This window comes from Bubalus kerabau, chromosome 4, assembly GCF_029407905.1.
Source record: "Bubalus kerabau isolate K-KA32 ecotype Philippines breed swamp buffalo chromosome 4, PCC_UOA_SB_1v2, whole genome shotgun sequence".
Classification (NCBI taxonomy): Eukaryota; Metazoa; Chordata; class Mammalia; order Artiodactyla; family Bovidae; genus Bubalus; species Bubalus kerabau.
Genome location: NC_073627.1, coordinates 130,683,305 through 130,697,877, shown reverse-complemented (window position 1 = coordinate 130,697,877; position 14,573 = coordinate 130,683,305). Strand labels below are relative to the sequence as shown.

Here is a 14,573-nt window from a genome sequence, read left to right as displayed (position 1 = left end):
AACAGGACTGCTTTGAGTTACCTTGGGTACCAACTATCTCCATGTGAAGATGGGCAAGCCCACTTGCTGTGGACAGAGCAAGTTTTATCATTCCTTCCACAGTAACTGTGTATCTGTTCAAATAATCAAAAAGGGATCCGTGCTCATGATAATCTGACACCAACCAGAGCTGAGTCCATGTGCCATTGTCTGCCAAGTAGAAAAACAATATTTCAGATAGGCTATAGAATATTTATGATTTATCTGTTCAAACATTATGACTTTTTACTCAGTCCTGAATCACACAATGGCAACACGTTGGTACCTTACATTTGTATAGATTTCTTTCATATTTTGTTTTTCTTGTTCATATATTTTCATTTATTTTCAGTTTTCTTATACGTTTATGTTTATATCCTTTAGGTCCTTAAATTAAGTTGCCTATTCTTGAGATTGAGGCAAAGACAACTAGTCCATTCAAGAGACAAAGAATCACAGTGTAAAGACGCTGATCTCGAGTCCACACAAACAGTAGCAGGGATGGGACTGTTTAATACATAGAAGAATGCCTGGTCCAGGTGAGGTGCTCAGTGATTGTTCCTGGAAGCTGGGAGGGAAACAAGGGAGGAGGAAAAAGAGAAATACCTTGAACCTAGCACAGCCACAGTGGGAATGGAATATTATGAGACAAACCATATGTGACCTTAAATGAGAAATGCAAGCTTTAATTACAAACTGTGTATACAGTTCAACAAGAAGCCAAGTAAGATTATTACAATTCCAAGGTATCCAGCTTAGAAAACTATAAAAACAGTAGTATCACTGACACGTGGAGTAGCTGAGATAGGAACTAAAAATGTCAGGAGGGGAAAAGGCTGGGACTGAATTTAATTTTACACAAGGTAGTTTTAAACGTCACCAGCTAAGAATGTGCCTTTTTCCAAAAGTTCAATTAACTGTAAACCAGTATGTGAAATGAAAATGTATTTTCCCTCAGGAACAGGTTCTGGCTGGGCTTCTAGGCTAGGCTGGTCCACAAAAGTCCATTAGCTGGAGAACCATATATTTCACAAAATCGTGATAGCAAAACAGTATTACAATACTAGGAGGCAGGGCATTTCAGTAAAAGATGCTTTACTTGGAGTCATTCTGACCTGGGTTGGAATCCAGGGCCTGGCTGTTACTGACTGCGTGACCTTAGACTGGTTAAGAAACTTCTTAACAGTGAGCCTTTGTTTCCTCTTTTACACTACAAGAATACCTTAACTTTTCAAGACCACTAAGGAGATTTTAAAAATAAGATAATAGGTTTTTAAAAAGCATTTAGCATGGCACACAAGAACTAAAATGTGCTATTTCCTTCCCTGTTAGTTGTAAAATGAAAGAAACTCAAAGTGACATAAAACACTTTATTTTGAAGGTTGTTTCTTGAAAGAAAGCAACTCTGATTAGAAGAAATGAAGGAATGAAATGTTTTCAGAAGATTCTGGAGGAGGTTGCTGAGTATTTTTGAAAGGATTTAGATATTCATGATACCAGTTCTTTATAAATTTGTTCATAAACTTTAATCAACTGATTCTGTTCAAACTTGTACCTTTCCTTTTCCTTGATACAGGTATATCACTAAGTACATCTGCATGATAAACCATAGCTGAATTCTGGAAGGTTCACAAATAAGAAATAAATTTGGAACACAGTAAGATGGAAGACTGGGAGATTTTCTGAGGTAATTGACAAGAGAGGTGGAAGGACATACTAGAGGCTATGCCCACATAAAGGGTTGTCTGAGTTGGAATTAACTAAATTAGGAGGAAAATAAAGGAAAAGGGAATGGGGGCTGGAGGTGAAGGTGGTGGGGGAGCGGCAGCCCTAGGTTCTGAGCACAGTCCACTGCCCCCTAACACAGAAGAAAGGAGAGCAGGGAAGAGCCAGCAGGGCCACCCGTTCCCACGGTGACCACTAGGTGACAGCACTAGCTTGGCTGCCGCTTGAGCACAGAGAAGCGTTCAGGGCACAGTAGCAGGAGCGCTTTTTGCCAGTCAGCATGTTAACAACTTAGAACAAGCCTAAAACATGCTGAGCCTGGTAAGAGCCTCAAACGGCAGTTTTTAAAGTCACTGCCACCACTGAATTTGAAACCAAAAATATGGGTGAGTTCTTTGAGGGAGAAATTACTATTTGTAAAATTAGAGCCTTCATATGAGTTAACAAGGGTTTCAGAAAAATCAGAAAGTGGAGAAAAGACCTAAACAGACATTTCTCCAAAGAAGACATACAGATGGCTAACAAACGTGAAAAGATGCTCAACATCGCTCATTAGAGAAATGCAAATCAAAACTACAATGAGGTATTATCACCTCACACCATTCAGAATGGCCATCATCAAAAAGTCTACAAACAATAAATGCTGGAGAGGGTGTGGAGAAAAGGGAACACTCTTGCACTGTTGGTGGGAATGTAAATTGATACAGCCACTATGGAAGACAGTATGGAGATTCCTTAAAAAACTAGGAATAAAACCACTGTATGACCCAGCAATCCCACTCCTAGGCATATACCCTGAGGAAACCAAAATTGAAGAAGATACCTCTATCCCATTGTTCACTGCAGCAATATTTACAATAGCTAGAACATGGAAGCAACCTAGATGTCCATCGACAGCCATAAAAAGGAATGCATTTGAGTCAGTTCTGATGAGGTGGATAAACCTAAAACCTATTATACAGAGTGAAGTGAGTCAGAGAAAAGATAAATATCATATTCTAATGCATATATACAGAATCTAGAAAATGGTACTGAAGAATTTATTTACAGGGCAACAGTTGAGAAACAGAATAGACTTATGGATGTGGGGAGAGGAAAGGAGAGGGTGAGATGTATGGAAAGAGTAACATGGAAACTTACATTACCATATGTAAAATAGATAGCCAATGGGAATTTGCTGTATGGCTCAGGAAACGCAAACAGCTCTGTATCAATCTAGAGGGGTGGGAAGGGGAGGGAGGTTCAAAAGGGAGGGGATATATGTATACCTGTGACTGATTCATGTTGAGGTTTGACAGAAAACAAAATTCTGTAAAGCAATTATCCTTCAATAAAAAAATTTTAAAAACTCCATCAGTTCAGTTAAGTTGCTCAGTCGTCTCCAACTCTGAGACCCCATGAATCACAGCACTCCCTGTCCATCGCCAACTCCTGGAGTTCACCTAAACCCACGTCCATCGAGTCAGTGATGCCATCCAGCCATCTCATCCTCTGTCGTCCCCTTTTCCTCCTGCCCCCAATCCCTCCCAGCATCAGAGTCTTTTCCCATGAGTCAACTCTTCGCATGAGGTGGCCAAAGTACTGGAGTTTCAGCTTTAGCATCAGTCCTTCCAAAGAACACCCAGGACTGATCTCCTTCAGAATGGACTGGTTGGATCTCCTTGTAGTCCAAGGGACTCTCAAGAGTCTTCTCCAACACCACAGTTCAAAAGCATCAATTCTTCGGCGCTCAGCCTTCTTCACAGTCCAACTCTCAAATCCATACCTGACCACTGGAAAAACGATACCCTTGACTAGACGGACCTTTATTGGCAAAGTAAAAACTCCATACTCACAGAATATATTAAGACTGTTTTAAAGCATTGGGGAAGAATAAAAATGGTGTCTAAGAGAGAAGAAAATGAAAACTAAGGACTTGGGTCAGACTATGAGTACTAGTTTTGTTTGTTTTGTTTTTAAATAATACCAAATTAGTAGTATCTATTGATAACAGCTGCTTACATCCATCATCACCCCAGGTCACAAAAAGTAGATAATCACATATATATGCCTCCTGATGAGATGCAATAGAAAGAATACAATATGTAGAAAGTATATAATATTTTCAGTCAGAAAACCAATAAAATAATCAGATTCAGTTTCTAATTTTAACTACCAGTTTTCAAATTATACAAGGAGCAAGTTCAGAGATACTGTATGAATTCAATTAGCAAATCTAGAATATGATAAGCTCTATAAGACAAGTAATCCAGTTTAACAAATAAACTGCAAGAAGGGAAAAAAAGTGGGGGATCCCCAGTGTTTTTAAAGGATTTAAGATAAATATCAACCAAATGCAATGGATCCTAAAAGTGAATAACCAATAAGTAGACAACTGCAGAAATATGAAACTGACTAGGTATTTGATGGCATCTTTTAAATTGACAATGGTAGTATGGTTATGTTTCATAAAAAAATGATTCCCTATAATCTAAAGATGCAAACTGAAATATTCATAGTGAAAAGATGTATTGCTGGTATTAGCTTCAAATAATTCAAAGGGGGCAGAGTAGATGGAATCCAAACTCAAATATGATTTGCAATGAGCTGATAATTTTTGAAGCTGGGTAATGGGAATCCCCATCTATTTCCCATGAAGTGATGGGACCGGATGTCATGATCTTAGTTTTCTGAATGTTGAGCTTTAAGCCAACTTTTTCACTCTCCTCTTTCACTTTCATCAAGAGGCTTTTTAAGTTCCTCTTAAATTTCTGCCATAAGGGTGGTGTCATCTGCATATCTGAGGTTATTGATATTTCTCCCGGCAATCATGATTCCAGCTTGTGCTTCTTCCAGCCCACTGTTTCTCATGATGTACTCTGCATATAAGTTAAATAAGCAGGGTGACAATATACAGCCTTGACGTACTCCTTTTCCTATTTGGAACCAGTCTGTTGTTCCATGTCCAGTTCGAACTGTTGCTTCCTGACCTGCATATAGGTTTCTCAAGAGGCAGGTCAGGTGGTCTGGTATTCCCATCTCTTTCAGAATTTTCCACAGTTTATTGTGATCCACACAGTTAAAGGCTTTGGCATAGTCAATAAAGCAGAAATGAGAGTCCCTTGGACTGCAAGGAGATCCAACCAGTCCATTCTGAAGGAGATCAGTCCTGGGTGTTCTTTGGAAGGAATGATGCTAAAGCTGAAACTCCAGTACTTTGGCCACCTCATGCAAAGAGTTGACTTATTGGAAAAGACTCTGATGCTGGGAGGGGTTGGAGGCAGGAGGAGAAGGGGACGACAGAGGATGAGATGGCTGGATGGCATCACTGACTCGATGGACGTGAGTCTCAGTGAACTCTAGGAGTTGGTGATGAACAGGGAGGCCTGGCGTGCTCCAATTCATGCGGTTGCAAAGAGTCAGACACGACTGGGCGACTAAACTGAACTGAATGGGAATCCACTATCCTATTCTCTACTTTTCTGTATACTAGATATTTTCTAGAAATAAAAGTTAAAAAAAAAACAAGTAATGTTCGTTGTAAATAAATTTGAAAATACAGAGAAACAACAAGAAAAATCAAAATCACCCATGAACACCAAGATTAAACACTATTAACATTTTGAAGAAATAAATATTGTTGAAGAAAATGGGAAGGGAGAAGAGTAAAAAGATGACTATGGTTATGGCCTTTAAAAAAGAATGAAAGCATTCTTCTAAAAAAACAAATAGCAATGCTAGGAAATACATTTGATTCAAAGCAAGTACGACGAGAGTTGAGTCTAATACAAGTCTCTGACAAAAGCTAAAAGGTAGGGATTGTGGGCGCTGCTATAATAACTGAAGCCAGAAAAGTAAGTACAGTCTGAAGTGACTTTTCAGTCACCGCTCATCCTGACTGTCTACACACATGGCTTCCTCACTTGCTTCAGCATCTGATCTGACCCCTGGCCTCAATCACCTGTGTACCACAGGCAAGAAAGGGTTCATCCACATGGTTACCAAGATCTAGGTGGTTTTAGAGAAACCATTTCTCTAAGTGAGTTTACTTAAAAGACTAATCTATTTAGCCCTAGAAATTTAAACACAGAATACACTTGAGAAGTTATTTTTATTCTCCCTATAAATAAGCTCATTAGGAAATACTAGAATGCCCTAATGGTCAGGAGGAGATTAAAAGGAAACATATCTGAGCTCTAGTCTATCTCAGAACTCTGGGCAACAAGAGCTTATGAATTTTTTTTCTCTGTTATGACTATATTCAATATCTAACTTCCCAGAACCAAATTCACAAAAGCATATAGTTTCATTTTTTGTTTTTTTTTTTAAATAGCTCTTTATACTTTATGAAGTAATTAGAGGTTTAGGAACATGTTAAGAATCAAGAAAATCTTTTAGAAGTTTCTGTTTCTAAAGGCTTCTAATGTATTCTGTTTTACTTAATAGGTCTAATCAATATGACAAATATCCATTTCTCATCAAATATAACAGTGTTTGGTAGTCTTATTTGTAGAATGAATTAAAATATATTTTGTTACACTCAGAGGAGAAGCAAATGTCACTGACCTTTATTGTCTGCTGCTATAAATCCCAAGATGTTTTCGTGACGTAACATGACTGTCTGATAAATCTCTGCTTCACGGAACCATGAACGTTCTTCTCTAGAGGAGAATATTTTAACAGCAACTTCTTCTCCTCTCCATTTTCCTCGCCAAACTTCTCCAAAACGACCTTTGCCAATACTTTCTTGTAACACAATAGTTCTCGCAATTGTTCTCTGAACAAGCAATGGTAAACCTAAGGATAAAAATAAACAGTATTCAATACAAAATATTAGTATGTGTTTCTAACCCAGGATAGGTGTTAAAGAATGACCCAGAAACTTAAAATCTCACTTAGGAAATACAGAGTAAATTTGTGAAATCAGTAATTCATGATAAAAAGGAAACTAATAAAAGGATCCAGAAACTCCTGCCTAAGAGTCAAGGTAGGCTTTAAAAGATAAGCTGAATTTAGACTGGGTTTACAGAAGGGACAGGACTAAAGAAGAGAAGGTAAGGTGTTTAGGTAGGAGGAATAAACAAGCAAAAGTAGAAGGAAGGAAATCGATGATACATGTTTAGGGAACCAGCTTAGATAAGCAGAACGGGGACGTGTGTAGTAAAACAGTAGAACAGGAGGGAAGCAGCTTCAGAATGTGAGGAGTACTGAATGCCAAGCTCCAGATGACCAGTGAAGAGCTGTAGGGGAAAGAGGAACTGGTAAATATTTCTGAAAAGGGGCCATGAATGGGAAGAAATGATTTACAAATCTTATTTCAGAAAGATGAGTCTGGTAAGTTTTAAGAATGGGAGGAAAAAAGTATGTAAACACCAGAAACAAGAGAAGTGAATTCTGGTCTAACTTTAAAAATGATCACAAAAACCATCTCAGGACAAGCAATGTACTAATTTATGTGCTAGGACAGCTCCTCTAGGCCCTCCTGTGCCCGCGCAGCCACGGCTCCTTGGACATGGGGTTGGTCCTCCCGGCCACCGCCCCTGGCCTCGGGCTTAGGGGCGTGGGCTAGCTCCTCCCGCACGCGGCGCCTGGCCTAGGGCTTGGGGCGTGGGGTATCTCCCCCTGGCCGCCACCCCTGACCTCGGCGCTGGGTATCTCCTCTCGGCCACCCCCTCTGACCTTGGACGCGGGGTAGCTCCTCTCGGCCGTTCAGTTGGGAAAACCACTAGACCATTCAGGTATGACCGAAATCAAATCCCTTATGATTCTACAGTGGAAGTGAGAAATAGATTTAAGGGCCTAGATCTGATAGATAAGAGTGCCTGATGAACTATGGAATAAGGTTCGTGACATTGTACAGGAGAGAGAGATCAAGACCATCCCCATGGAAAAGAAATGCAAAAAAGCAAAATGGCTGGCTGGGGAGGCCTTACAAATACCTGTGAAAAGAAGAGAAGTGAAAAGCAAAGGAGAAAAGGAAAGAGATAAACATCTGAATGCAGAGTTCCAAAAAATAGCAAGAAGAGAAGAAAGCCGCCTTCTGCGATCAATGCAAAGAAATAGAGGAAAATAACAGAATGGGAAAGACTAGAGATCTCTTCAAGAAAATTAGAGATACCAAGGGAACATGTCATGCAAAGATGGGCTCGATAAAGGACAGAAATGGTATGGACCTAACAGAAGCAGAAGATATTAAGAAGAGATGGCAAGAATACACAGAAGAACTGTACAAAAAAGATCTTCACGACCCAGATAATCACAATGGTGTGATCACTGACCTAGAGCCAGACATCCTGGAATGTGAAGTCAAGTGGGCCTTAGAAAGCATCACTACGAACAAAGCTAGTGGAGGTGATGGAATTCCAGTTGAGCTATTCCAAATCCTCAAAGATGATGCTGTGAAAGTGCTGCACTCAATATGCCAGCAAATTTGGAAAACTCAGCAGTGGCCACAGGACTGGACAAGGTCAGTTTTCATTCCAATCCCAAAGAAAGGCAATGCCAAAGAATGCTCAAACTACCGCACAATTGCACTCATCTCACACGCTAGTAAAGTAATGCTCAAAATTCTCCAAGCCAGGCTTCAGGAATATGTGAACCATGAACTTCCTGATGTTCAAGCTGGTTTTAGAAAAGGCAGAAGAACTAGAGATCAAATTGCCAACATCCGCTGGATCATGGAAAAAGCAAGAGAGTTCCAGAAAAACATCTATTTCTGCTTTATTGACTATGCCAAAGCCTTTGACTGTGTGGATCACAATAAACTGTGGAAAATTCTGAAAGAGATGGGAATACCAGACCACCTGATCTGCCTCTTGAGAAATCTGTATGCAGGTCAAGAAGCAACAGTTAGAACTGGACATGGAACAACAGACTAGTTCCAAATAGGAAAACGAGTTCGTCAAGGCTGTATATTGTCACCCTGCTTATTTAACTTATATGCAGAGTACATCATGAGAAACGGTGGGCTGGAAGAAGCACAAGCTGGAATCAAGATGGCCAGGAGAAATATCAATAACCTCAGATATGCAGATGACACCACCCTTATGGAAGAAAGTGAAGAGAAACTAAAAAGCCTCTTGATGAAAGTGAAAGTGGAGAGTGAAAAAGTTGGCTTAAAGCTCAATATTCAGAAAACGAACATCATGGCATCTGGTCTCATCACTTCGTGGGAAATAGATGGGGAAACAGTGGAAACAGTGTCAGACTTTATTTTTCTGGGCTCCAAAATCACTACAGATGGTGACTGCAGCCATGAAATTAAAAGACGCTTACTCCTTGGAAGGAAAGTTATGACCAACCTAGATAGCATATTCAAAAGCAGAGACATTACTTTGCCAACAAAGGTTCGTCTAGTCAAGGCTATGGTTTTTCCTGTGGTCATGTATGGATGTGAGAGTTGGACTGTGAAGAAGGCTGAGCGCTGAAGAATTGATGCTTTTGAACTGTGGTGTTGGAGAAGACTCTTGAGAGTCCCTTGGACTGCAAGGAGATCCAACCAGTCCATTCTGAAGGAGATCAGCCCTGGGATTTCTTTGGAAGGACTGATGCTAAAGCTGAAACTCCAGTACTTTGGCCACCTCATGCGAAGAGTTGACTCATTGGAAAAGACTCTGATGCTGGGAGGGATTGGGGGCAAGAGGAGAAGGGGAAGACAGAGGATGAGATGGCTGGATAGCATCACTGACTCGATGGACGTGAGTCTGAGTGAACTCCGGGAGTTGGTGATGGACAGGGAGGCCTGGTGTGCTGCGATTCATGCGGTTGCAAAGAGGCGGGCACGACTGAGTGACTGATCTGATGTGCTAGGAACTGGCTCCCCACACAACACTAATATCGTAAAGAATGATGCCAAGTAACTTACCTTGGTGATGAGATTTTGGCAGTTTTCTCACCAAATGAACTTGCTTGATTATAACATACAGAGTTTTCAATATTTTACCACATTTCATTTATATAAAAGTATTTAACTACCTATAAAATTTAAGTAACTGTATTTTTGACTATTCTAATTCACTTAATAGTTCATGGACTAAGAACTGTCACCTTAAATTATACTGGCATTGACAATTAAAATATCAGTGTACATCATGTTCTACACTGTTTATGTAGTCTAATATGCATAAATCTGTGTCACATGTAATCTATATTGAGTTGCCTACTATAGATCAAATTAACCCAACAGGGGTAAATGAAATTATCTGCTCTCTTTGGTTTCTAGTGTGAAATGCATATAAATATAAACATTAAATCTTTGTCTCTTTTCATCTTTAAGCTTCTCAAATAGGTCTTTCCTTTCCCTTGCTCTATCCATCCACCCCTCACTTCCTGCAAAGTAGTTAGCAGTCTAATTGTAAACAGTTGTTTTTACAAGGAGACTGCTGGTTAAAAATAAACCTGTAGGAAATTAAACAAAGGAGCTCATTTGTATTATGAATAACCAATTCCTAATTATGTTTACAGTAGACACTAACATACTGAAAGTACATACAGTAGACACTAAAGCCTTTGAACAGGGCCACACCACGTACTTAAAAAGATGTAAAGTATACATAAGAGTTCATTTCAGGGACTTTACTGGTGGTCCAGCAGTTAAGAATCCCCCTGCCAATGCAGGAGACACAAGTTTGATCCCCTGGTCCAGAAAGATTCCACATGCTGGGCGGCTAGGCCCATGCACCACAACGACTGAAGCCCATGCACCTAGAGCCTGTGCTTGCAGTAAGAGATGCCACTGCAATGAAGAGTAGCCCCACTAGCTGCAACTAGAGAAAACCAGCTTGCGGCAGTGAAGACCCAGTGCAGCCATAATTAAATGTGCTGTGCTTAGTCGCTCAGTCATGTCCGACTCTTTGTGACTGCATGGACTTAGCCCGCATGGAATGTAGCTCCTTTGTCCATGGAGGTTGTCCAGGCAAGAATACTGGAGTGGGTTGCCATGCCCTCCTTCAGGCAATCTTCCCGACCTAAGGATCAAACCCAGGTTTTCCGCATTACAGGCAGACTCTTTACCGTCTGAGCCACCAGGGTTATATTTATTTATGTACTAATAAATAAATATTAAAAACACACAGGGGAAAAAAGGTTCCTTTCAGGAGGCTGATCTTGAAGTCAGCACGGCAAGGAATAAAAAAGAGGAATAGCAAATGGGAAGTCTGGAAACGCCTGACACGTTCAAGACTTGTGTAAAGGGTACTGTCAAGAAAGGCTAAGAGGACAAGGAAAAGTCTGTCTTCCCCTTCACCATTGACAGATGCAGAACTAGAATTCAAAGTCAAGTGTGAAAGTCCCTGGGTCGTGTCCGACTCTTTGCAACTCCATGGACTATACAGTCCATGGAATTCTCTAGGCCAGAATACTGGAGCGGGTAGCCTTTTTCCTTCTCCAGGGGATCTTTCCAACCCATGGATTGAACCGGGGTCTCCTGCATTGCAGGCAGATTCTTTACCAACTGAGCTATCAGGGAAAGTCAAGATTTATCATATTTTCTGTATTTGGTTACCACAACCCACATAAGTATCGGAGCATTTAAAAAAAAAAAAAAAAGTAATAGTTTTCTTGTAAAGACAAAAATAAACAGGCCTAAGTTAGATCGCAATGTTCTCTGCTTCTGTACCTTTTAGAACTGCTTGAGAGGAAGCTACAATAGGGAAAAATGCATGGTCCAAGCACCTTTACAAGCAGTGAACAATGGAAATAAGACTAGAACAATATGCATACATTAAAGAGATCATAAGCATGAACAAGACATGATGAACACTGGGCTAAGAGATCCACATTCTCAAAAACGGACATACCCATGTGCATGTCCACACACACTTTTCAGTCTAATGACTGCTTAGAGGCATATGCTTAAAGACAGGCACATGCACAACCTGCGGTTCAGATTCCTGCAGCAGGCATAAGGTTAGCTTTAAGTTTAGAGGCGGGTACCAGAACCCAGCTCTCTATTGGCTCCCACAATTCCTAAGTTAAAAAGTACAGTCTTTGAAAGAGAGAGATAGGCCCCTTCCTCAATATGGTACTGAGTAGTAAACATTTGAATTCATAACATAAAATGCTGTTTTACCTCTTCCTCAATGACTGAAAGAACTAAAAAGGGTATTACTCACAGACATTTGACTTAGACGCATGAGTTCCATTCATGAAGTGGCATTCAGGCTTTGTAATAAATAGCAGGAAAAGCACTTTCTGCTATCATTCAACAGAAGATAGCTTCTGTCTGGATAAATCTGGAAGCCATTCAGCACAGAATAAACTATGACAGGGAAAGAGGCCTTAAACTAAGCTTTTTTGTAAATTGCAGCAAATTCATATTGTATGTCAGATTTTTTCCCAAATACCTTTTCAATAAGAGTAATAACACTTGTCATTTGGATATAACTTTATACCAAGTGCTTAAGTGCTTTCACGCAAACATATCGTTTCATTTGAATCTCACAACAAATTCAATGACGTACACAAGGCAGGGTTCATTATTTTCATTTTAAAGATGAAATAACTCCAGCATGAGACATCAGCTAACTGCCCAAAGCCACGGAGCTGGCAAACAATGCAGACAAGTTTTTACATGGTGAAAGGAGGCATAAAAAGGAGAGAGGCTTTCAGACAGTGGAGCTGGGTCCCTGAAAGATCTAGACATATAGAATTCTTTACTTCATATCTGTATCTTAAAAGGTAAATATATTCTTAATTAGAAATCAACTGCCATCCAGACAGCGATTTCTTTTAATCCTTTAGGAAGCAAGAGACATAACACTGTGCCAGGTGGCATGAGCTGCTTTGATTTCCTTCGGTTTAAGTTTGGCCACAAGAGAGCAGGTCCGAGGGATTAATTCCAAATGATTTAAAGCCACCCTAATTTTCCGTGACTTTGGTCCTTGCTTAAGATATTATTTTGTTCCAGGATAACTCCTGGAATGAGCCAGATATTCTTTGAGAACCCTTTAACTCAGAATCAAAGGGGAACCCCAGGGAAGCTGTAAAATAATCTCTCGCCACTCCTCCACCATTTCTGCCCAGAGTGTCACATCTTCAGAACTAAGGCTGCTCCTTCTAATCCAACTTCTAATTGCCTCCCTCCTCATAGGAGTCTCAGGAATCCCTACAAGGCTGCCTTAAGAGACGTGGGCTCCTTTGTAAGCCTGTATGCATCCTAGCAGTCATGGACAGAACTCATGGAATATTTACGGTCAAATTCTATAGAAGAAAACTTTAGGTCATGAAATCAGTTTCTTCACACTTAAATGAATGAACATATATACATATACATCCCTTAAAATATACCTTCATTCCCATATATACATATACATCCCTTAAAATATACCTTCATTCCCTTGAAATAAAGCATCTTTCATTATGTGAACTTTTTGTGTATCTGTGATTTTATGCTTCAGAGCCATATGCTTACCCTAGTCATAATTTCTGCTTTAAAGTTCCTTTAATCACTTGATATATAATTTGTGAAATTGTCTTTACATATATATATTTAAATCTTTGTATCCATTAATCTAGCCCTTATTTGAAGTTAATTTGCTTCAGGCAATTGGGTAATCTATTTCTGATCCCACATAAATCAACAAACTGAGAAAAGCAAATATCAGAAGGGCCATGGATCTGTAATGCTGTATTAAATAAAAAGGTGGTCAGGCATTTTCTTAAGGGAGAAAATGACAAAAAAATTCATTAGTTTAATAAAAACAACAACAAGAACTGGCCTGAGCCAAAGACAGCAATTTCATGTTGAAAAAGCAAATAGCCTTCACGATTTCAAACACACTCTCTGTCATACCTGCTTTCAAATATAAAAATAAAGCTGCTAAACAGTCCTGAAGAGAATGGGTAACTGCAGATTATGTGAACATCTCTGAACTTCAGCCTCAGCTACAGAAGAATAACTGTCCTTATCCTTTTTATCTTACACAGTCATGAGAAGGTGAGAATGCTTTGAAATTTACACAAATGTGAAAGTGACTTACTGATGAAATGTTGACAAGTCAGTCACTTCTAATTTGTCCTTCCTAAACTAGCCACAGTCAGATATAAACCTAGCTTAAAGACCTATATTAAGGTTCAAACCTGGGGTAATATTCACACTTGCCCTAATTTTTACAAACTTAGCCAACTGGCTTCAGTTCAGTTCAGTTGCTCAGTTGTGTCCGACTCGTTGTGACCCCATGAATTGCAGCACGCCAGGCCTCCCTGTCTATAACCAACTCCCGGAGTTCACTCAGACTCATGTCCATCAAGTCGGTGATGCCATCCAGCCATCTCATCCTCTATCGTCCCCTTCTCCTCCTGCCCCCAATCCCTCCCAGCATCAGAGTCTTTTCCAATGAGTCAACTCTTCACATGAGGTGGCCAAAGTACTGGAGTTTCAGCTTTAGCATCATTCCTTCCAAAGAACACCCAGGGCTGATCTCCTTTACAATGGACTGGTTGGATCTAGGTCTGATAGAGTGCCTGATGAACTATGGACTGAGGTTTGTGACACTGTACAGGAGGCAGGGATCAAGACCATCCCCATGGAAAAGAAATGCAAAAAAGAAAAATGGCTGTCTGAGCAGGCCTTACAAATAGCTATGAAAAGAAGAGAAGTGAAAAGCAAGGGAGAAAAGGAAAGATATAAGCATCTGAATGCAGAGTTCCAAAGAATAGCAAGAGATAAGAAAGCCTTCCTCAGCGATCAGTGCAAAGAAATAGAGGAAAACAACAGAATGGGAAAGACTAGAGATCTCTTCAAGAAAATCAGAGATACCAAGGGAACATTTCATGCAAAGATGGGCTCGATAAAGGACAGAAATGGTATGGACCTAACAGAAGCATTAGAGGTGGCAAGAATACACAGAAGA

General features: G+C 40.0%; 1 protein-coding gene across 7 annotated transcripts in view; it reads right to left on the bottom strand.

Moving 5' to 3' along the window:
* The window catches only part of TGFBR1 (transforming growth factor beta receptor 1), a 74,809-nt gene that overhangs the window by 24,465 nt on the left and 35,771 nt on the right, over positions 1–14,573 (bottom strand). For all 7 annotated transcript variants that reach the window (XM_055578625.1, XM_055578626.1, XM_055578629.1 and 4 more), the window contains exons 4-5: positions 6,289–6,519; positions 22–189 (exon numbers count right to left, since the gene is read on the bottom strand). In XM_055578625.1, the coding sequence (XP_055434600.1) occupies positions 22–189; positions 6,289–6,519 (399 nt within the window). The remainder of the gene's footprint in view (positions 1–21; positions 190–6,288; positions 6,520–14,573) is intronic.